This window comes from Vombatus ursinus, unplaced genomic scaffold, assembly GCF_900497805.2.
Source record: "Vombatus ursinus unplaced genomic scaffold, bare-nosed wombat genome assembly UNPS02014807.1, whole genome shotgun sequence".
Classification (NCBI taxonomy): domain Eukaryota; kingdom Metazoa; phylum Chordata; class Mammalia; order Diprotodontia; family Vombatidae; genus Vombatus; species Vombatus ursinus.
The window spans coordinates 422301-446562 of NW_020954585.1; the positions used below are offsets into that span (position 1 = coordinate 422301).

At 37.9% G+C, this 24262-nt stretch overlaps 2 protein-coding genes across 7 annotated transcripts in view; one reads left to right on the forward strand and one right to left on the reverse strand.

Annotated features, from left to right (window-relative positions):
- Nucleotides 1–24262, forward strand: part of LOC114052094 (uncharacterized protein C7orf50 homolog) — a 338906-nt gene that overhangs the window by 71637 nt on the left and 243007 nt on the right. The window lies entirely within an intron of this gene.
- On the reverse strand, nucleotides 2610–19725 carry LOC114052090 (G-protein coupled estrogen receptor 1). Of its 3 annotated transcripts, none has more exons than XM_027874524.1 (4): nucleotides 19386–19725; nucleotides 14329–14426; nucleotides 7809–7913; nucleotides 2610–5387 (listed from the first exon to the last, which is right to left on the reverse strand). In XM_027874524.1, exon 4 carries the CDS (start codon nucleotides 4916–4918, stop codon nucleotides 3821–3823), a length of 1098 nt encoding a protein of 365 aa, XP_027730325.1. In that variant the 5' UTR covers nucleotides 4919–5387; nucleotides 7809–7913; nucleotides 14329–14426; nucleotides 19386–19725; the 3' UTR covers nucleotides 2610–3820. The 3 variants fall into 3 exon arrangements, with proteins under 3 accessions (XP_027730325.1, XP_027730324.1, XP_027730326.1); XM_027874523.1 differs by having other exon boundaries at nucleotides 7809–7996; XM_027874525.1 differs by having other exon boundaries at nucleotides 2610–4641; nucleotides 7809–8058.

Consider the following 24262-nt stretch of genomic DNA (forward strand, 5'->3'; position numbering starts at 1 on the left):
TGTTGAAAGTGTATTATGTTCTGGTCCCCGGTATCACCCCTCCCCACCCCACCCTCCCAAACCCTCTCTTAGTTACTGTAGTAAATATGTCAGCAGCCAGTATAAGATAACAATGGTAGGAAGTAAGAATATAAAGGGGAACATAAAAGTCACTTAAAAATACTTCCATAAATTATGGGAGCATAACAGGTACTTAGGAGCTGTCAAATAAATTAGAGGAGCATAGGAACCAATTGCAACGGTCTTTTTAACTGAGGCTGCATCCTGAGACAATGTGCTAAATTAGGGGAAGCCAGCTAGACCTTAATGTAATGGCACTTGAGTCTATAAACACACATGCAAAATGTTATGTAAATGACCTAACCATAAGGTGGTGTTGATAACTTTGAGATGATGTTAGTATGTTAATGAAGTAAACCTAAGGTGACGTGGATAAAAGTTGGTAAGTCTTCTAACTCCAAAACTATAAAAATGGACCCCAAACTCCTGCCCCTTAAACATTCCACCTGCTACAGGTGCATGCAGCCCAAGTGCTCCCATTCAATCAGCTATTACATAAGTGATTCTCTTTGTCCCTTTCCTTCCCCTTCTCTTCCCCATGATGCCTACCTGCCTCTACCACCCCATTCCCTGAGTGCCTTATACTCTCCTCTATGACTGCTTCTGTATTCTTCGTGCTTTATTAAATTGTGATTGAAGTATTACTTTCCACTTGCTGCCATGATGATCTTTCCTGAGTATTCAAAAAACTGGACATGTTTGCCCTGACCCAACAGGAGCCCCATTAATCGGTTCCCTTCACTTAGGTTATAAACCGGATGGGGCTCAGGGTTGAGAGGATTTGATGTTCATAGCTGCCCCTATTGTGGATGAGGATGGCACCGTGAATCTGTTGGTAAAAAGGAAGGGCGGACAAAGGACTTCATGCTCTCACCTCAGGATAGAGTGTTGGGTCATAATAAATCAATGAACAATTCAGTACTCATCAAGGTGGGATAGTGCCTGTTATGGGACCTTTAGAGTTCCTCCTGTTTTCACAACTTCTGCATGTGCCTTCTGTAGCGGTGCATGCCATTACCAAGTGTATGTGGCTTACATGGGTACTCTTAATGGGGCTATCAAAAGATATAGCAGGAAGGCCATTTTTAGGACTTGTTCTTACTGCTTTGGAAAATATTAATGTGATGTTTACTTTGTACTAGGTGACTTTTGAGGGAAGTGTAATAGAAAGGAGAAGCCCTTTCATCTGTTTCCTGGAAAGGTTCTCTAGATGCTTTGACTCAAGTTTCTTGAGAACTTCTTAAACTCATGTTTCAAACACTAAGTCATATTTAAGCCATATCTTGGCATTTAAGAAGAGATGAGAGGCCCCTCTTTTCACATAAATTCCTAGAAAAAGCTGTCTGCACTTATTGCCTGCATTTCCTCTCCTTTTGTCTACTTCTCTGTCTGATTTTTGATCTCCTCACTCAACTGAAACTGCTTCTTCCATTTATTAACTGCTAAATATGATTACTTTTCTCAGTCCTTTTAGCCTTCTTTATTTCTCTGTAGCAGTGGACACCACTGATCACTTTTTGGTTCCTCCCTCCTCTCTCTCTTTTCATGATACTGTATCTTCTGATTCTCCTGTCACCTGTCTGACTGTTGCTAACTTGGTCTGCTTTACTGGATCATCATCTGTGTCTCACCCCAAGGGTCTGTCTTGGATTCTTTGATTTCTTTTTCTATATCTATTTCTATATATCCATATCTATAGCTATATAGATCTATATATCTAGATATGCCATTTTCTGTTATGTCTAAAAGCTTTAATTATATATTATTTTATTTACCTCAGGCCCATGGATAAAAAATATCCCATACAAGAGGAATTAGTAGGGGAAAAAAACTTGCTAAATTATGAAGGTTCTATGGGCCATGAGCTCACCAATGATCTCTTGGCCAAAACTATGTTTGTTTGGTCTCCTTTCTAATTGAACTGAGAGTGTTTTGGAGAAGTGTCCAAGCATAATGTGGCACAGGACTTGAAATCAGAAACATTGGGTTTGATTCTTGCCTCAGCAAAACTATAACCAGGGTAGGACAGCCTGGGCTTTATCCAGGGTGCCGAAAGTGGAAAGGTTCTGTCTGATATCACTTGACTCTTTTTGTAGAATGGAAATGACTGCGCTTAACACCTAGTTAGAACGAATTATTAGTTAAACTAGCAAACTCCCAAATGGCATGTCATAGCTGTGACTCATTTGAAATGCCTCTGAGTCCTCCCCTTAAAGTGAAATCCTGGTCTGTGGCTTTGTAGTGTTCTAGTGTTTCTGTTTCCCCACTTCACATTTCAGCCTTCCTCTGCTGAATTGCCTTGGTGCAAAAATTGGTATTTATCTCTCTATACCACAAACTCTACCACACTGGCTGTGTGATTATGGGCTAGCTGTTTCACTCTCTCAGTTTTCTTTTCTGTGAAGTGCGATTAACACTTGCGCTCTTTACTTTGCAGGGTTTTTGTGAGGCCATACCTTTGAAAACCTTAAAATGATATATACATGTTAGCTGTTTTTCATGTGAGTGAAGAAACTGGGTGATACTCAAAAGCATTAGACTTTCAACACTTTAATGAGAGCCATCTATATTATCATCATTATTATTCCTATTAACATTATTATTGCATTATTAAACCAAAATGCCACAGTATTACATTCTGTGATGGCTACGATAAACTCCACAGCTCTCACAATTTCATCCCACATTCTTCTAAATGCCAAGGTTATTGTAAACATATACATTGAAGAAGTCACGACTCAGATCAGACTAGCATTAGATAGCAGTTATGTTATCCAAGGAGAAGCTTCATCGTTAATGCAAATCTAACTTACACAGGTGACTGTGACTTACCTATGAATAAGGTAATTGACAAACCGGGATCATGTATTTTAGAATTGATGGCCATTCTAAGAGAGATTATAATACTTAAATGTGTCTATGAGTGACGTGTCTCATTTTAGCACTAGTCAAGTGTCAAAGTGTGTAGCAATAGATTATAAATCATGGGACTTGATTTCCCACCGTGATATCAAATTTAGAATATTTCAAATAGATTTTAGCCAGAAGTCTTCGTGTTCATTACATAAAGTGGCAGATTTATTCTCAGTAGCTAAGTTTCCATTTAAAGTGCTACATCTCCGCAGAAACTTCTTAATAAATCTGAGTTTTCTCACTTGCTGTTTTGGCAGTTTTCTCTCAGGGGGAGGAGCAAAAGTCCATATGAAGAGTAGCAGAACATTATGGTTTTGTCATCTGTTGACTCTTCTTTGCCATAGGAAAACATACTGTGATAATAATCTCTATCTTTAACTATCATTAGGTCTGTCTATGAACTGTATGTGATTAGAGAGAGTTGTTTAGGGTATGTTATTTAGTAACCCCAATTATAATCAAGTAAACTTGACCAAAATTTACACATTAAAGCCAGTTTTTAGTAGCATCTAGACCAGTGGTTCCTAACATTTTTTTGCCCTGGGAACTCATTTCAACAAAAACAATTTGCTCTGAACCCCTGGGGTAATTTAATATACTACTCATGATATTCTACAATTATTTAATGCTTAAGGCACCATTGAAGAATTTTGAACTCCTTGGAACATTACTGAGGACTCCCAAAGGTTCACAAGCCACTAAATGGGAACTGCTGATCTAGACAACATCAGAAACCTATGAGAGGAAAAGAAATAGTTGTGTTTTTTCCCCTTCCCTAGCTATATGTACATTTTTGTGGTACACAGTTTTGTTCTACATTGATGAAAAGACTCTCCCAGTTGTCTATTTACACAGCACTGCTAAATTTTGCATCTGTCTGCTCACTGCTCTCAGGGATGACTGACTTGAGGGCAGCATGACAGAAACGATTTAGGGCTGACAGGTTGCTTTTCTGTTCAATGTACAGCCTCAGTTTTTCTCTAAAAGTTTCCCCAAGAAAGCTATAGATAAGTGGGTTTAAGCAGCTGTTTGAGAATGCTGCTAGGTTAACTATGTGGCCAGTTAAAGGGTAGGCATGGCGAAAAGACTGTTTGCATGAAGAAATTGCTGGCTCCTTTCTTTGCAAGAGATGTACACTAATGAAGACATTTTCGGGTAGCCAGCAGATAAAGAAAACCAGGACCACAGCAAAAATCATTCGGAGGGCCTTTTGCCGCCGCAGTCGCAGGCTCTGGTGCTTGTGAGCCTTGATGAGAACTCGGACGATGAGTGAGTAACAGAGACCAATGATGGCAAAGGGGATAATGAACCCCAAGGTAATCTCAAGCCACTGGATTTCTTTCACATCAGCAAAACAGAAGCAGACCTCCTCTGTGTGCTGCAAATGAACAGCTGTGAAAGGAACCAGGGTAGCAGAGATAGATGCCATCCAGATGAGGCCACAGCTCAGCCGGGCATGGTGCTTTGTGCGAAAAAGGCTGGATCGCATGACCTTCACTAGGGCAATATATCGGTCAAAACTCATCCATGTCAGGAAGAAAATGCTGCTATACATGTTAATTTGCAGGAACAGAGACATGAAGGTACAGAGGATTGTGATGTCATAATACTTCTCATCTAGGTTAAATACTTCTATCAAGGAGTCGGCCACCAGGATGAGATCCGCCGCTGCAAGGTTGATGAAATACAGATCAGGGATTGTCATCTTTTCACGAAAGCTGATGTTCACTACTAATATTAGTATGTTTCCCACAAAGCCAATAGGGAAGAGGAAGATAGTGTAGAGACATGAGAGGAAAAGACCAATGACATATTGTTGGTGTTCGTATTGGTCGTTGACTTGTTTGAAAGGGTCAGTTTCATTGAGTAGGTGTGATCTGTTCAGTTCAAAGGATGTACTATTGTAATCTATTGGTGACAGGGTACCTGCATAATAAACTTCCATGATAAAAGCTCTTGCTTGACAGATTACAATAAGTATTTCCACTCTGGTTGTAAATGCCCAGTACTGCTAAATTTTTATGATTTTTCAAAACGTTCACAAAAGTCTGTTTTGAACTTTAGGTATGTCTGATTCATCTTCAGAAAAAAAAAATCAGTCTCTGGGCTGAGGATAGTCAGTATTGGGTAAAGTCAGAGGAAGCTTGTCATAAATAATCTTTCTAGGTTTTTTAATTTATTGGTTGCAAAAAGGTCATTGGTTACCAAAGAGAGGGAAAATGGGTGCGATTGTAGGCAATTCTTTAAATTGGAAAGCCTTTAAAGCTGGAATCACATAGGTGGTTTTTATTGTTGTTTTTAATCTTAAAGGTTATAAAGTCCTTAATTTGTCTTAAGTTGTCTGTTTTCTTCTTGTGTAATTTTAGATCAGCCATTCACACCTGCCCTTTGATGTTTCTTGACTATCTGGAAACCTAGGAGAAGTAAATAGAAAAGCATTACCTTCTCATTCCTAGCTACAGCTTGGCTCAAACACCAGTGTACTTCTCATAAGGAACAGTTTGCTGTTGGCCAGTTCTCTCTAGAGCAATGTATGACACAGAGAGTTAAATAAAGACCAGAGCTTTTTGTCGTGTTATATTGGAGAGATGGTTCATGTCGAAAGTGTGCTGACGGATTATGAGAGAAATGTGGTCTTTTTTTTCCCCTGCGGAGTTGAAATGCTGCTTAATCTGAGCTGGAAAATAGTCAGTTAAAGTGATTCATCTTTCTTTTATGCAACATATTCCTTTGTTTTTATAGCCAAAATAGCATTCTTGTTAAAACAGCATGGCTATTTGAGTAGGAAAACCTTAGGAAAACTACTACCACAGACAGAGGAAATTAACTTGGTTTAATCAGCTGATGGAGAATGAAGGAGGATGGGAAGGGAAAATAACCAACTTTTATGAAGGATAAGATAGCATAACTAGGGAATTTAACATGAAACAAAATTAAACCTTTTATACTTTATTTTCTGTTTCAACAAAATCTGTAGAAGATATTTTGCTTTTTGACAGTGATGAGGCTGAGTGCTGAAACTGAAACAATGGAGTTTTAGCTCACACAGTGAAGCAAAGTTGACCTTAGGGAACTCAAAAAAAAAAATCAAACAAGTTAAATTCCTGATAATTTTAAAATTAAATGCCATTAACAAGTCAGGTTACTAAAAGTAATTGTGCCTTGTAATGCCATTTTTAACCAGTAAGTATGCTTTCTATAAATAGTTTTTTAATAGCACTCATCTGTCACATAATATAGTTAGATGTATCTTCTGTACTTGTTTTCCTCATTTAGTTGCATTTTAAAGATTATGTTGTTTCCGAGATTTCTTAAGAATGAAATAATTTTTTTAGTTTAAAAGTTTGCCCTTACTTATGGTTGGGAACTAGTTTAGCTATTTATCAGTAAACAATGATTATCAGCATTTTTGTTTTAGCATACTGTCATTTGATTTCATAGTTATCTTCAAAGTTGTATGGGAAATATATTTATTTTTCAGTTTAAAGTAAATTAAGTTTAAATTTTGTTTTGAGAGTTTTTTTGGACATCCCTTATAGACTTCTCAATTGAGATATTCCAAAAGTAGGGTTGAGATTCCTTTTCCTACAACTTGAGAATAACTATGGTATTTTGTGACTTTAGCTGTGTATTGGTGAGCTTGGATTGTTATTTGAAAACGTTCAACAGCCTTTGTTTGGCTTAGCTTAATAAAGATCTATTTACTTAGTATGTCACATAAATTTGTCTTTATTAGGTGTTGTTTTTCTGTCTTCATTCATTCTTGGGTAGATAATCCTTGTTTGAACTACATGACTATGACTGTTCTGCACTTGCATTCTGACTGCAATATTTAAAAATCTCTGTATTTAGTTTCATTTTAAAAACTGTTTTTAAAGTTTCTTTTTCTTTTTAAACATTTGAAAGATTTTAGATTTTATTCTGGAAGAAAATTCTACAGAGATATTCTTTTACAAATACTTTCAGGATTTCACTTGTTCAAATACCCATATTTGCTAAATATACATTGTGGAAAAAAAAGACTTCTTTATTATTTCCACATATTTAGAGCCTTTGGATTCACAAATTAGTGTTAGTTTTATGGTAGTCAAGTGAAAATAAACATAAATCAAATATTAAGTTTATTACTATCTCAGTATTCCCATAAAAAATTGACAGCATATTTATAAATATATAAACCTTCATAGCTATTTTAAAATTTGATATGAAATTATGTTTCAAATCTCCACTGGTTGCGCAGTTCAGGAAAAATTAGACCAGATCTTTATCAGCTCTATTACCCTGGTAATTTCTGACACTGATTTATATTTGCTTGATCTATTTCTTTCAAAGGAATATTAATCGACCTATTATTTTTGATAGTCGGCAAGCTTTTTTATTGAAAGAGTGAGTAAAGTACTATAATACAGGTTAGAGTCTTTGTAATCCTATTTCCTGGCAATGTGATATATTGTTCCTTGAATGAAATATGCCAGATTGCTTTGTAATTTTATTTATGGCATGCTTTATAAAAATTACCTTAGTGCAAACCTTTATTTACTGTCAGCAAGTCAAGAACATTTCTCTCTACAGAGCAAAGTTTTGCTTTTATCATTCAAATAGCTGTACATGCCTGGAATTTTAGGTAGCCTCTCTCCCATAGAAAAAGTTAACCTTACCAAGAGGAACTACCAGTTCCGAAGTAATCAAGGGGCGGGGAAGAGGGTGGTCTAACAAGCAATTAAAAAATCATATCAGAGAAAGATATACTCATTTTAGACACAAACACAAGTCTTTTGGAAAAGCATCCAAGAAAACATTTGCTGTTACAGAGGACCCCCAGAATTGAGCTTTACCTGAGCAGGTCCGGTAGTCCATCCGCTTGTGTTTGTTCAAGGCAGACTCCCTTTGTCTTCATGGTCTGTGATTTTGTGTACCTTTTCAAGGATTTGTTTGTTCACCTAGGCCAGGACAGGAACAAGATGCAGGCTTAACTTTTCTGGAAAGTGGTTGGGATGATAAAACTGGCTGGGTTGGATGCTACCTGTTGAATAATTCAGTAGCAGCACATAGGTAGGAGGAAGATCACCACACCACTGTTGAAACCTGGTTAAAAACATTACCCTGAGTAAGTGACTGTCATTGCTTTTGACAGCAGATGCAGATCTTGCTGCCTGTCCTTGGCAACAAAACAGGGCTTTATAGATTTCCCAGGGTCCTTCTAATTTGTGTTCAGCTGAAGTGGTGCTGAACAGGCTTCCTTTTAAGGCTAAAATTAACCATTTTTCTGCTGGCTTTTTTTTTTTTAAACATACTGCATCCATAGAAATTTACTTTTCGTTCTTATCCCTGGCAACAAGCTAAGTCTCCTTAGGCATTTTAAAAGTGAATTTCCAGTTAATTCCCTTTTCCTGAATACTTAACCATCTCCCTACTTATACAATGTTGAACTCCTGCAGCCTCCACTCCACTTCAGGCCATTAGTACTCCTTGCCTGGACTACTGTTAATTGGTCTCCTTTCCACCAGTTTCTTCACTCCCTCATCCATCCCCAACACATTTGCCATACTGGTATTCCTAAAGCACAGGTCTGATCGTGGCATTCTCATCCTCAGGAAGCTTCTATGGCTCCCAGTTGCCTCTGAACTTTCCCTTCTATCCTTTTAGGCTGACATTACCTTACTTCCTTTCACATACTCTATTCTAGCCAAACTGGTCGGCTTGCTGTTTGGAATATAGGACTTTACATTTCCTACCTGCAAGTCTTTAGATACAAGCTGCTATTCCCCCAACATAACCCCAAGCCCCACTCCTAGTGTTTGGAACGCTATCCTTCATCTCCAGCCTCTTTTTGAGCATTGCTTAAGTACAACCCACATTCAAGACCCTTTCTACCCCCCACCTTAGCATTGCTTAAGTACAACCCACATTCAAGACCCTTTCTACCCCCTACCTTAGTTATTCTACCCCACTTTTCCTAACAGTACTTTGTATCTCCTCTGTGTGTGTTTCATGGATATAAAATAGCATGTATAGTGTTGTTCCCCTCTGTAGAATATATACTTCTTGGAGGCAGGAACAGTTTTGTCATTGTCTTCATGTCCCCACTGTGTAGCACAGTGTCCAGTAATTATTAGGCTCTTAATTAAGTAAATATTGAATTGAATGCCACTTGTCCTTTATAGTATTATTTTATATTTGTCATTATTTGTTTAAATTTAAATATTCATGTTTGGCATAGCCATTGTGCCTCATTTTAAATGCACATTTCAAATAATCTTATGTGTTTATGTAATAATTTGTACATATACATATTATATATAATTTAATCTCATACTATAGCAAAAAAGATTAAACTTTGGGAACTAACATGTAAATTGATCAAAGTAGTTCTACTTACCCAAGGTAGCAAATACCTTTGGATTCCTTCACATCCCTCATTTTATTTTCAGTTGAATCTTTGGTCTGTTATATAGTGATATTTACTTAGAGCAACCAATCTGGTATGTAATTATAACCCCACCCCTCCACATCCAGGTCAGTTAGAGGCATTTTTAATGGCATTTTACAGTCAGAGAATCAGCTTTGCTTCAGAAATGGCCAGTATATCTAAACAGTCTTATCTTATGTGTCTCATCTCTAAAAGGAATTGAGCTGACATTTCCCAGTACCCCACCTACTGGTTGATGGAATCCTGTGGAAAGAAGCTGTTAGTTCAAACCTTGTCAGATGGGCAGGGAAAACCCCATAGGATTACAGAATATTACATCAAGAAATTATCTGGTTGGAATTCCCTGGCATGAAATCTTAAGGGTTCATTTAGTTGATGGTGTCTAAGCCAAGTCAAATAGCCTATAGGCAAGTGCTTAATTTTAATATGTAGCTATAATGTATACTATTTCTGTCCTCCATCTCCTTTCCATTTCTCTTCATCAGCTCTTTGGTTTGAGTTGGATTTTGGTTATATCTTTAAAGCCCATGCAGTTATGAGATTGTGAAGCTATTAATTGTATATATTTAATAATGTAGTTTGTCACAGCATTGACGAAGAGTGCAAGAGAAAAACTGCTTTCCAAGTGAATAAAGCATTGGTAAAATATAAATATATTTATATATACAAGGTTTATATGTGTTCGATATGTTCTATGTGTGTATGTATATATATGTATGTGTTGTTCAGTTGTTTCGGTTGTATATGACTCTTCCTGACCCCATTTGGGGTTTTTTTGGCAAAGATACTAGAGTGGCTTGCCATTTCCTTCTCCAGCTCATTTTACAGATGAGGAAATTGAGGCAAATAGGGTGAAGTGATTTGCCTGGGGTCACACAGTTACTTAGAGTCTGCAGCCAGATTTGAACTCGGGTCCTTCTGACTCCAAGCCATAATGCTCTCCACTACGCTACCCTATACTATTGCTTATCCAGTATTTTGTAAAAGAGCATTTTTTGTTCAAGTCCAGGTTAGAGGACAGAATCTTCAAGGTCCCATCTGACTCCAAGATTCCATGTTTCTGGTTCTCCATATACTTCCACTTTTATGTTTCCTTGGACATTTGTTCCATGTAGTCACCTGTTGAGCAGCCTCCTGGTGTAGTAACTAGCAAGCTGATCTCAGAGTTAAGAAGAGGAGTGCTGATCTGCACCAGGAGATGGGAGGTTCTCTACCAGGGAATTCCTATAGCATGGACATTACAGGCCCAGTCATTATCCCTGTGTAATTTGCTCTGCTGGCTAGTTTTGTGATTTAAATATAAGATTGAACAACTTTGTAAGTTCAAGTATTGAGAATTTTAAGGCATTCTATATTATTTGAGACTTCTTAAACATATCAGCATAGATAAACACATGTATATGGTATAATGGAGAGTTAGGATGGCAGAGTAGAGCCTTGGGTTTACAGTTAGAGGATTTAGGTTCAGATTCTGACTATCCTCCCCTGACTTTGTGACCCTAGGCAAATCATTGAATTTCTCTGTGCCTCAGTTTCCTTGCTTTTCATCCCAGTATAATGTCAGTTCTTAACTTTTTTTGTGTCCTGGACCCCTTTGGCAGTCTGGAGAATCCTGTGAATCCCTTCTCAGAGTAATGTTTTTAAGTACATAAAATAAAATACTTAGGATTCCAAGAAAAGCCAATTAAATTAAAATACAGTTATCAGAATATTAAGAATAAGTTTACAGACTTCAGATTAAGAACCCCTGCTCTATAGTAAAATGGCTTAGTGATTTTGTCAGCTCCCGTGGATTCAACGACCAGGTCTGCGCTGATGATTGTCAAATCTAATTTATCCAGCCGTAATCTCTCTTTTGAACTAGTCACCAAATGCCTATTGGGTATGTCCTGTAGACATCTCAGATACAACATGTTCAAAATAGCTCATTATCTTTCATCCCAAGCACTCCCCTATTCTCAGATCCCCATTAAAGTTGAGGGCACCTCTAAGATCTTCCCAGTCATACAAAATTTTATTGTGATTTAAATATAAGATGGAACAACTTTGTAAGTTCAGGTATTGAGAGTTTCGCCTCTAAGATCCTCACAGCATACAAGATTGTAACCTCATTGTCACCCTTAACTTTTCAGCTGTATGTACTGCATATAGGCTATCTATTCTCATCTTGTCATTCTACCTTCACGGTGTCTTTTTTTTGTGTTCCGTTTTCTCTACTGACACAACATCATCATACTGGTTTAGGCCTTTACCATTTCATACCTGAGCTATTGCAATAGCCCACTAGTTGGTTTCCCTGTCTGAAGCTTCTCCCTCCTCCAGGCCATCCTCTTCTCAGCTGCAAAGGTCATCTTTGTACTGCACAGGTCTGACAATGCCATCCCCTACTCAATAAACTCCATAGGTTCTCTTTTACCTCCAGAATCAAATATAAAATCCTCTCTTTGTCTTTCAAAGCCCATAACTACCTGGCCTCTTCCTACTTTTTCAGTCTTCTTACACTTTTCTTCTTCTGGGTACTCAATGACAATAGCCTTCTTGCTGATCCTCACAATGAACCTTCATCTCCCTTTGTTATATCTACTCTTTTCTTTTTCAGTGACTCTCTTCCATGCTTAGAATTTGCCCTGGTCCTCTTCCTCCTGGCTTCTTTCAAGATTTAGCTCAAATCCTGCATTCTACAATAAGCCTTTTCTGGTTACACTTATTGACAGTACCTTCTCTCTGATATTACCCCCCATTTACACTGTGTATCTTTTTTATTTGTGGTTGTTTGCATATTATCTCCCCCATCTCTCCTCCTAGAGGACAGAGACCATGTTTTTTACTTTCATTGTATCCCTGAAACTTATTGCAATGCCTGGCCCATATTCTTGTGGATGATGAAGAAAAATTAGGTGATCTCTAAAGTACCTCCTAGCACTTAAGTTTTATGATCTTATATATTTATATGTGTGTATATTATCTCTGCCCCACACACATAAGATATGGCTACATATTATATCACATAGAATATATATACATATGCATCTTGTCACAAAATCTTATCACTTATTAATATTAATAAAACATTAGATCCAATTAATTATTAATTTTTTTGGTTTTTATAAAAACCCAATGAATAATAAGAAGCACGTTTTATTTTGGCCTTTTTTTGGACAGCTTTGAATGTCAAATCATTCCAGTGTTAAAAATGCCTGAAACACCATTTTGAAAGAAGTCATGAGAAAGTACAAATTCATCTTGATATTTAAAAAAAAAACCTTGCCAACTCTTTAAACAGCCAAGATATGTCACTTAAAAATAGACATTGCACATGTGTGTTGAAGGAACTGCTTTACACAAAATTTATCTATTCTTTTGATTGTGATTTAGGAACATTTTAAAGTTTCTAGTATAGCTTCTGACCCTATTACCTTGCATATTTTTCTGTTTCCATAGTGGTGGATAATGGTCTAATCGTCTTACAGGTGCACCCTGATATATGCAATAAGGTGTTTCTGGCATCATCAGAATCACAAAGCTGGAAGAAACCTAAAAAATTATCTGGTCCAGTTCTCTTTTTGTAGGTAAGGAGGCTGAAGCCCAGGAAAATTACATGTCTTACCCAAGGTCTCCATTTTTCCTTATTCTAAGTTCAGTGCTTTCCCCGCTACAACATGCTGAAAATAAAATCTGTGTCAATTGAATCATTTTAAGTGCATGGGGTGGTCACTCATTAAAAGAACCCTTTGAGATACGTTCTTGTTAAAAAAAAAAGGGAACTCTTTTGTAATGTGCATAATCGCCTCATTATTATTAGTTTTGTGGGGCTCTCTGGAAGAGATTCACAATTACTGAAAAGAATTTTAGTCTAACCATTCACACAGGAAAAATCAAGTGGGTGAAGAATGCCCACTGGTCAGAGGAAAGAAGGAAAGAAAAGAAGAAAGGAAGGAAAGAAGGAAGAGAAAGAAAGAAAAAAGAAAGACATCTGTGTATGTGTGTGTCTGTGTGTCTGTGTCTGTGTGTGTAGGAGACACAGTGCAGATGAACAGTGAATTGGACTGAGATGAACAGGACAAGGAAAGTGGGCTAGGTTGCCTTCAGGAAATTTCAAAGCATCTTTAATGACCCCAATCTTTTACTGAAAACAAAGAGCCATCTGTTTAACAGTAGTATTCTCTCTAGTGTTACAGCAAGACATGGAATATAAGTCTCTGCAGAACTGAATTCAAACTTCACACATAGGGCAGAGGAGAGATTCATGTTGGGTGGGAGCAGGCTCCAATATCTAACAGCTGAGGTCCTTGTTAGAACAGGAGTACGAGACATTTTCACTGTAATTATGAAAGGAAGAGAAGATGGGCTGGTCATGTGGTAAGAGCAGGGGATGACATGTAGACTGCCAGAATGCACCAGTGATACAATTTTGATGTTGGGAGAAAAAAGCTAAGATCTTAGCATGTTGGGTAGATGTCCTATGGTGAACTTGTGGGAGGACAAGAGTTGCCTGGGCTGGATTGGGATCTGCATCATTGAAAGGAACAACTAAACCAGTGACATCACCCATCTGTATGAGTACTGTAGTATCACCTTTATGTTTAAAAGTTTGACTACAGAGTTTTAAAGGTTACCGTAACATAAAGTACACCAGGAGCTAGCAACAAATCTTGCATGCCTTCAGAAAACTGAAGAAGGAATGCAGAACCCCACATCATTCTCCTTCTTCTCCTTCTCCTCTTTACTACCTTATAGACCTTGGCAAGTCACTTAACTTCTGTTTGCCTCAGTTTCCTCAACTGTAAAATGGGCATAATAATACTACCTACCTTGTAGGATTGTTGTGTGGATCAATAGATCCACAATTAGATACAAAAGATAATATTTGTTTAAAGCACTTAGCTTAGTTCCTGGCACACAGTGGGTACTATATAAATACTTACTCCCTACTCTCCTCTTCTTCCTCGTGTCTATCCTCCTGATCCATTTCATCTTCCTCTTAATCATCACAGGCATATAAAGCTCTTTCTTCTTAAAAAGCCTGGTGAAATAGATAGTGCAGATATTCTTAATCCTAATTTTTATATGAAGAAACTGAGTCTCAGAGTCAAAAGTCTTGCCTATCCATAGTCATATAGCTGGTAAGTTTTATAGCCAGGCTTTGAACCCAGATCTCCTGATTCCCAAGTCCATTAAGTTTTCTGCTACACCCCACTCTTTGCAATATGTTCTGCTGCTTGTCCAGATAACAGTCAATTCTATATAATTCTATGGAATATACAGTTTATATATGTAATTTAATATAGTCAACTTGAAGGAGATTTAGAAATAACAAAAATTTTATTATTTATCATTGTATTAATCATTTGTACTTGGCTTTAGCACATTGACAGAGAGAAACACTTGAATGTCCAAGTGCCTACATTTTCTTTTTTCATTCCTGACCCAGCAGTCTTATTGTCTGAGGCCAGGGGCTTAGTTGGACAGTGCAGGGAGAGAAAGCATGAAACTTTGGATGGCAGCTCCAATGATGAATCAGGAAGGCAATGATTTAGAAATGTTTGGCATACTTCTACCGTTTTGAAATTTAACAAATGCCTTTTGACCCAACAATAGCACTTCTAGGGCTATATCCCAAAGAGATCATACAAATGGGACAAGGACCCACGTGTACAAAATTATTTATAGCAGCTCTTTTTGTGGTGGCAAAGAATTGGAAATTGAGAGAATGCCTATCAACTGGGGAATGGCTGAACAACTTGTGGTATATGAATGGAATGGAATAGTATTGTGCTATAAGAAATAATGAACAGGCAGACTTCAGAAGACCTGGAAAGACTTGCATGGACTGATGCTGAATGAAGTGAGCGGAACCCGGAGAAAGTTGTACACAGTAACAGCCACATTTTGCGATGACTAATATTGATAGACTTAGCCCTTCTCAGCAATGCAGGGATCTAAGACATTTCCAAAGGTTTCATGATGGAAAATGCTATCCACATCCAGAGAAAGAACTATGGAGTTTGAATGCAGATCAAAGCATACTATTTGCTATTATTTTCTTCTGTTTTATTTTGTTTTCTCCTTCTTGTGGTTCCTCCTTTTGGTTCTAATTCTTCCTTACAACATGACTAACATGAAAATATGTTTAATAGGAATGTATGTGTATAACCTATATCAGATTGCGCACCCTCTTGGGGAAGGAGGTGGGAAGGGAGAGGGAGAAAAATTTAAAACTCAAAAGCTTATGGAAGTGATTGTTGATAAATCAAAATAAATTAATAAAAAAAAATTTAACAAATGGCAAGGAGAATTAAGTGGAGAAAATGTCTCCAGTTCTGTTAGAGACTATGTCCTGTGTCTTCTCCAGCTTTCTTTTTCCAATGACTTTCATACTACTGACTCAAAAGTATTTGTTGGTAATCATCTTTAAAGTTAAATAGCATAGTGTAGTGGATTGAGAGCCAGTCTCAGTGTTAGGAAGACCTGGATTCAGGTTCCAGCTCTGACACATACTGGCTTTATGACCCCAGGCAAGACACTTAACCTCTCAGTAACACAGGCAACAAACTCTATTAAGACTGTCAAGTTGCAGAGCAGGTGATATCCTGCATTGGTGGAAAGCATTCCCTGTTCCAATATAATCACAGGTCCAGTAAAGAAAAAAAAAAGTAATTAAGAAGTGACTACAGCCTCATGTGAATGCAAATCACAGTTTATTGAAAGTGAATAGGAAAGAATGCTAATGTCACTCATTTTACTATCTGTGTACCTCATAGAATTATGAAACATAGGACTTTGGAACTGAATGGCATATCCTTGTGGAAAGGCAAAATGATGAAAACATGTTAACGGGCCAACAAATTTTCTGAGCTATCTTGAATCTTCAGCTGCTAAATATTAGGAACATCTTTGTCCCATAGACATTTGAAACTCAACATGTCCAAAACCGAACTCGTTTCCCCCCTCCCAAAATCCTCCCCCGTTCCTGACTGTTACTATTGAAGGTACCACCATCCTCCCAGTCACCCGCGCTTGCTGGATCATCATCCTTGGCTCCTTACTATTTCTCACTTCCCCTTACCTAACCCATTGCTAGGGCTGTTGATTTTATCTTAATATTGTCGCTTGCACATACCCCCTTCTCTCACCTGGCACTGCAAGCCCTTATCACCACACTCCAGACCATCCTCCATTCAGTTTTTTTTTTCCCTAGGCGATTGGGGTTAAGTGACTTGCCCAGGGTCACATAGCTAGTAAGTCAAAGTGATCTTAAGTTGCAGGTCTAAGCATGTCATCTCACTATTCATTTAAACTCCAGTGGCTCCCTGTTACCTCCAGAATCAAATCTAAAATCCTCAGTTTGTCATTCAAAGCCATTTATAACCTGCCTCCTCTCCACCCTCAAGTCATCTTGTACCTTTCACACCCACTTCCCAGCCCCCCAACCCAGTACTTTGCAGTTCAGTTACATTGCTCTCCTTTGTATTTCTGCTGTCTGATCCCCCTGCAATTCCACCCCCCCACCACCACCCCATGCCAGGAATGCTCTTCTCCTCATCTCTACTTTCTGGCTTCCTTAGCTTTCTTCAAGTCCCAATTAAAATCCTATCATTTATAGGAAGCCTTTCTGAATCCCTCCTTTCCCCTATTGATTTTTCAGTTTATTCTGTATATAGCTTGTTTGTACATGTTGTTTATATCCTGTCTCCTCAGTTAGACTGTGAGCTCCTTGAGAGCTTTTAAAACTTTCTTTGTATCTCCAGCCCTTAGCACACAGTGCCTAGCACATAGTGCCTATGCAGTAAATGTTTTTTGACAGTCTGATTGCATAGCCTGTTTCAGATAGTGATAAAATCATTATAAGCAAGAGTTGAATTGAGATTGGGTAGAATGAATGAGAAGGGTCCTGAGCTATTAGTAGAGGGCCAACTCCTGCAGAGATGAAATCTTCACAGAAAGGAATTGCTTATTTGCAAAAAACTTTCTTCCTAATGAGAGGCAGCTTGGTGCAGTAGAAAGAACTGGGTTAAAATCCCATTTTTATTCCCTGCTACCAGTGTAATTAACCTTGAGCAAACCACTCTGGAACTCAATCTCCTTAGCTAAGGTGGGTGTAGGTGGGTGTTGGTCTAGATATCTCCAAAGGTCCTTTTTTGCTTTAAATCTATGCCTCTTTGCCACCCTGATGTCATCTTACACCTTTCACACATCTATGATCAATCCTCTAAATCTATGGTCCTCTGATCCTTGGAAGGTGTACTTTATGAGGAAAATGCTTTTTTAAAAAAACAAACATTTTTATTTATATCTTTTGTTTTTACATCTAAATTTCCCTTTGTATCTCTTCTTTTCCCCCCTTCCAGAGGGTCATCCTTTATAACAAAAAATTTCTTTAGAAGAAGAGCCCAGGGGCAGCTAGGTGGCACAGTGGATAGAGCGCTGGGCCTGAAGTCAGGAGGACCTGAGTTCAAATACTTGACACTTACTAGATGTATGACCCTGGGTAAGTCACTTAACCCCAATTGCCTTAAAAAAAAAAAAAGAAGAAGAGGAGAAAAAATATCAACAACAATGATCAATACATTCAAAAAATCTGACCATATATACAATGTTCCTTAGCCAAAGACACCCCCCCCAATCTCTGCAGAGGAGGGTATGTGTATGTGTAGAGGTGTCTTCTTATATCTCTTCTTGGGGGCCAAATTTGTTCTTTGTAATTTTGCAATGTTCATTTTTGATTGTTTTGTGGTTCCACTGAAACTGTTGTATGTTGTTTTCTTGACTTTTCTTACTTCTCTTTGCATCAGTTTAGGCAAGTCTTTCCATACTTCTCTATTCATCATGTTCATCATTTTTTACAGTACAATAATATTCCATTATATTAATTTTGTTTATCCATTTGCTTATTTTGTTTATCCAACACCACAATTTGTTCCTCCATTCCCCAGTTGATTGGCATATTTGTTTCCAAAAAATAATTTATTTATGAAAAATACTCTCTTGCCTCTCAGGATCAGTCCTTGTCCCATCTTCAGTTCATCTCATTATTGCTAAATATTGAAGCAGTATGTCCCATATGAATACAGTAGGACAAGGATACGTGTCATTAAATAAATATTTATTTTGGACCAGAATGATTTAAGCCTATCTTGCTTTCTTCAGAACCACCCAGGATATCAATCTCTGCCAAGTACAGTGGGAATCTCTAATTATGACCATTTGTTCTGCCAAGCCTGGGAACAAGTGGGCTAAGTTGAAGGGCGTTCTGGCAGCAACACCGCTGAATTTCCTTCCGCTTGTGCTCAACACTTAAAACTAAACCCCATTTTAACTGGTCTTAGGCTTTTATCAGAGCAGTAGCAGGCTCTCTGTTTTGTGGTAAGAAACAATTAGCCCCTAATTGCCATCTTTGAAGATTTCTTCTTCGTATATACAGAAATCAAGAAGCATTTACATGGTAAATAAAATGCTTTAAACACCATTGCTTCACTCAGGCTAGTCTAATAAGGATGGTAGATCTAAAATTTTATCTTTTAGGCTCTTTCTATCATGAAAAGAACTTTCTAAAAGAAATTTATTTTTATTGATAACTTTTGCTTTTGTATCATCTTTTTTTTTTTTTTAAATATATCCCCTTCCCTGTCCACTGGGCTATTCCTTATGACAGATTTAAAAGGAGGCAGAAAAAAAGCAGTTCAACAAAACCAACCAACATATTCAGCATGACTCGCAGCATGTCTAGTATTTTAAACCCATGGTTCCCCACTTTTTCCAAGAGGGGAGAATTGTGCGTTTTCTCAGCTCTCCTCCCAACCTAAGCTTGGTTTTTATGATTACATAGCATTCAGTTCACGAAAAAGGAGTTTTAAAAGGGTGACAGTGTTATACCTTCTTATTCAACATTATGTCCTTGCCTCCTCTTGTTAATATTAAAAGCAAATCCACATTTACTTGCTCAGATGAGTATTTTATAGCTGCCATAAAAGACCAATCTTACTTGTATTGGTTGTACTGACTTGTTAGACACGCTGACTCCCCTTGATGGTTGCTGGGATTTCTCCTGACATCAGCTGTTTCTTCCAAACAGGAGACCTCATAATGCTAACTGAAACTTGCCTCCTTTGGGTCTTGTCCTTCAGAGTTACAGAATCCAGTTTTGGTGCCCTAAATCTTAGTCCAAGGGGACAGACATGATGTATAATGAGTATAGCAGCATGTAATTGCAAATGGAAATCATGAGACCTGAGTTCTAGTTTTATATGCCACCCTCTGTGTAATCTTAAATTACTTAATTTCTCTGGGCTTCAGTTTCTTTGGGCGGACTGATCTTCCAAAGTTTAAATCTGGCCTCACTTCCTAGCTGTGTGACTCCGGGCAAGTCATTTGACCCTGTTTGCCCCAGTTTCCTCATCTGTAAAATGAATTGGAGAAGGAAATGGCAAACCACTCCAATATCTTTGTCAAGAAAACCCCAAAGGGGGTTGGTCATGAAGAGTCAGACACAACTGAAATGACTTAACAACAACAGTTTCCTCATCTATGAAATGAGTGGTCAAGATTAAACAATCCTGATTATCCCATTGCCATGGAACATGATAAGTTCAACATATATCTTACTTGAAACTACCGAAGTACACACTTGCTTTCCCACTTAATCTCATTTTTATTTGAATAACAGTAACTTGAAGAAAATGTCTGTTGGCTTCTCAGTGTGGACACCAGTGGATATCTGCCTAATATTTCATTGGGCTTCTTAGTTCACACTTTTCCTCCCCTATTTGGCTTCCGTCCTTGTGGCCACTTGAAGGGATCAGCTGTAACACAGAGAATACCCTGGCTAGGTATAGCCAGTTCTTTCTTTAAGCTTTAATTACGCAATTTAGGTCTTTACTTCAGGTTGGTTATAGTTCCCTGTAGCAACATACTGACTTACTTTTCTTTCCTTGAGAGAACACCAGTGAAAATAGGGTTTAGTTGTAAGTGCCGAGCACAAATGGAAGGAAATTCAATAGTGCTGCTGCCAGAATGCCTGTCAGCATCTATTAACTCTATAGCAGGTCCTATAAGTCTTTCCATGGTTCTCTGAATTCTTCATATCCATAGTTTCTTATGGCATAGTAATATTCCTTTATATTCTTGTTCCACAATTTTGTTCCTTAGTTGGTGGTCATCTACTTTATGTTCAGTTCTTTGCTTCCATAATTGTTTTGGTTTGACCCTTTTAGGGTTTATATACTTCTGCCACAAAGGGGGTGTGTGTGTGTGTGTGTATGACTTTTTAGCACAATTACAAAATGCTTTCCAGAGTAGATGAACCACCAGGAAGTTTGATCAACAGTATATCGGTGCATGGCTATTTAAGTTAAAGTTTTCAGTGAGTAGCACCTAATTCATGATAGGCATGCTTTGAAGATAGAAGATGCTTAGAAAATTGGGACCTCCTACCATTCCCTGCCTTTAGAGTCCTTGGAATTATCAGTCACATAGTTACTGAGGAGGTGCCCCCTTTGAAGACATCCGAGAATGAGTAGAGGCTTACTGGAGAGGAGTTTTACACCATCCTTTTGTTATTGACCAATAATCTGAATATAATAATCTAAAGATACATGTTTTGGGATTTTTTAAATAAGGTTAGAAACTGAATTTGTGATTTTATTTTATGGGGAACTCCCAGATGAGAAGCTGCCTCCATCAAGAAATATTGGTACTAAAAATATTCATAGCAGCTCTTTTTGTGGTGGCAAAGAATTGGAAATTGAGAGGATGCCCATCAATTGGGGAATGTCTGAGCAAGTTGTGGTATATGAATGTGGTGGAATACTATTGTGCTATAAGAAATGATGAACAGGCTGACTTCAGAAAAATCTGGAAAGATTTATATGGTCTGATGCTGAGTGAAGTGAGTAGAACCAAGAGAACATTGTACACAATAACGGCGACGTTGTGTGATGACTAATATTGATAAACTTAGCCCTTCCTGGCAATACAAGGATCTGAGATATCTCCAGAGGCCTTGTGATGGAAAATGCTATCCATATCCAAAGAAAGAACTATGGAAGTTGAGTTGCTATTTTTTTTCCTTTCTTCTGTTGAGTTTCATTTCCTCTTTCTGATGGTTCCTCCTATTGGTTTTAATTTTTACTTACGACATCACTAATGTGAAAATATGTTTAATATGAATGTAAATGTATAGCCTATATCAGATTGTGTGCCGTCTTGGGGAGGGGGGTGGAGAGGAAGGGGGAGAAAAATTTTAAACTCAAAGGCATATGGAAGTGATTATTGATAAATCAAAATAAATTAATAAAAAAAAAAGAAATATTGGTACTTAGAGAGTTGCTTAGAACAGAGATGTCAAATTCACAGGTGGCAAAACTCCCTCGTGGGGCCAGAACCAGATTAAAATGTAATTGAGAAGGGCTGCTAGGTGACGCAGTAGCTAGAACACTGACTTTAAAGTCGGGAGGACCCAAGTTCAAATCTGGCCTCAGATACTTGACACTTACTAGTTGTGTGACCCTGGGCAAGTCACTTAACCCCTATTGCCTCACCAAAAAGCCCCCCCAAAAAATGTAATTGAGAAATGTTTAATAAAATAAATAAAAATACAGTACCACATAGATAATGTTAATGTGTGGTTTTCTAAGTCAATATGTGGGCTGGAGGGATCCTTATTTGAATTTGATAACCCTGGTTTACAACACTGAGATTTTTTTTTCATTTTTTTTATTAATCTATTTTTAGTTTTCAACAATCACTTACATATGCTTTTGAGTTTTAAATTTTTCTCCCCCTCCCCAAGATGGTGCACAATCTGATATAGGCTCTACATATACATTCCTATTAAACATATTTTCACATTAGTCATGTTGTAAGGAACAATTAGAACCAATAGGAAAAAAACACAAGAAAGAGGAAACAAAACAAAACAGAAGAAAAAAGCAAATAGCAAATAGTATGCTTTGATCTGCATTCAAACTCCTTAGTTCTTTGTGGGTGTGGATAGCATTTTCCATCATGAGACTTTTGGAGATGTCTTAGATCCTTGCATTGCTGAGAAGGACTAAGTCTGTCAAAGTTAGTCATTGCACAACGTGGCTGTTACTGTGTACAATGTTCTCCTGGTTCTGCTCACTTCACTCAGCATCAGTCCATGCAAGTCTTTCCAGGTTTTTCTGAAGTCTGCCTGCTCATCATTTCTTATAGCACAATAATATTCCATTCCATTCATATACCACAAGTTGTTTAGCCATTTCCCAATTGATGGGCATCCCCTCAATTTCTAATTCTTGGCCACCACAGAAAGAACTACTATAAATATTTTTGTACATGTGGGTCCTTTTCCCATTTTTATTATCTCTTTGGGATACAGCCCTAGAAGTGCTACTGGGGAGTCAAAGGGTATGCACATTTTTATAGCCCTTTGGGCATAGTTCCAAATTGCTCTCCAAAATGGTTGGATCACTTCACAACTCCACCAACAATGCATTAGTGTTCCAATTTTCCCACATCTTCTCCAACATTTATCATTTTCCTGTTTTGTCCAATGTTGGCCAATCTGATAGGTATGTTAGAACACTGAGATGTTAAGTGACTTGAGATACATAGCCTCTATGTGTAGAAGCCAGGACTTCAAACCAGATTGTGCTGGCTCTGAGACCAACTCTTCAAACACACTACATTCTGCTCCCTCTAATATTTTTTAAAAGTAGTCAGTAATTCACAGCTTTCTCTTATTTGTTAAATTTCAGAAAGCTCTAAGGATAAGCAGAATATAGAGATCGTTGGTTTCCATAATTCATCTGTGTAGTGATGGGAGGTGCCTTTGTACTGTACACATTCACCTGAGGTTCTAGGTCATTTCTGCTTCTCCTTCCTTCTTACTATACATCTGGTTCGGGACCTTAGAGTAAGCCCTCCTACTTTCTTCTCCTAGTATGTGTTTAAAGTGTCCTCAGGATTTCTGAGATTGTGCTAGGACTCCTTGCCTCCCTGGAGTCCAAACAGTTTTTCTTTGGATGTGTACATCCCTACAATGACTTTTAGCTTGGATCAGGTCTGGTCCTGATGACATAATCTTACATCCCCTTGAATATTTTGCTCTTAAAATGATTCTGTAACCCCATTTTGTAATAATTAGACATTGAAATCAATGTTTCTTTCCTTCTTCCCATCCCCTAAATGGAGGAATTCTGAAAGCTTCTGTCCTTAGTCCTCTGTTTCTTGATACATCCTTGGAAGATTTTATCCACTTCAATTTGATCCACATGTGCATTATATTCCAGTCCACAGATTCCCTCCTTCACTTGTCCTTGGCTCTAGTCTCATGTTTCAGCCTACCTGCTCTGCCTCTGAGACCTCAGACTCAACACATTTGTAACTGAACTCTTATTTCTTTGCCTAACCAGCTCTTTCTCCTGACTTTTCAGTTGTTGTTAATGGTATCAAGCTCAGAACCTCAGAGATCTTTGACTCTTCCCTTTGCCTTACTTCTCAACTTCCAATCAGTCTATGTGGCCTGTGGTTTCTTGGTAGGAATATACATATATCACTGCCTTTCCATTCCTATCCCCACCCTAATTCCAGTCTGTGTTGCCTCATGCCCAGATTATTTGAATAGCCTTCTAATGGTTATTTTTGCATTCCTCTCCCTCATAACCTCTAATGTCTACCATCTTCTGTTACCTACCACATTACCATAAGCTTAATCTTCCTATAGCATCATTAGATCATCATTTCCCATAAAATCTATAGTATTTCCACACTGCTTAACTTGATTATTTGTATCCAATTTACATTTCCAGCCCTGTCTCTCTCAATGTCAAGAGGTCTTAACCATTTTTTTGTGTCCTAGCCTGCTTTGGCAGTCTGATA

Coding starts and splice junctions, on each gene's coding strand:
- LOC114052090 (XM_027874524.1), bottom strand. CDS start 4,918: ATGGAAGTTTATTATGCAGGTACCCTGTCACCAATAGATTACAATAGT.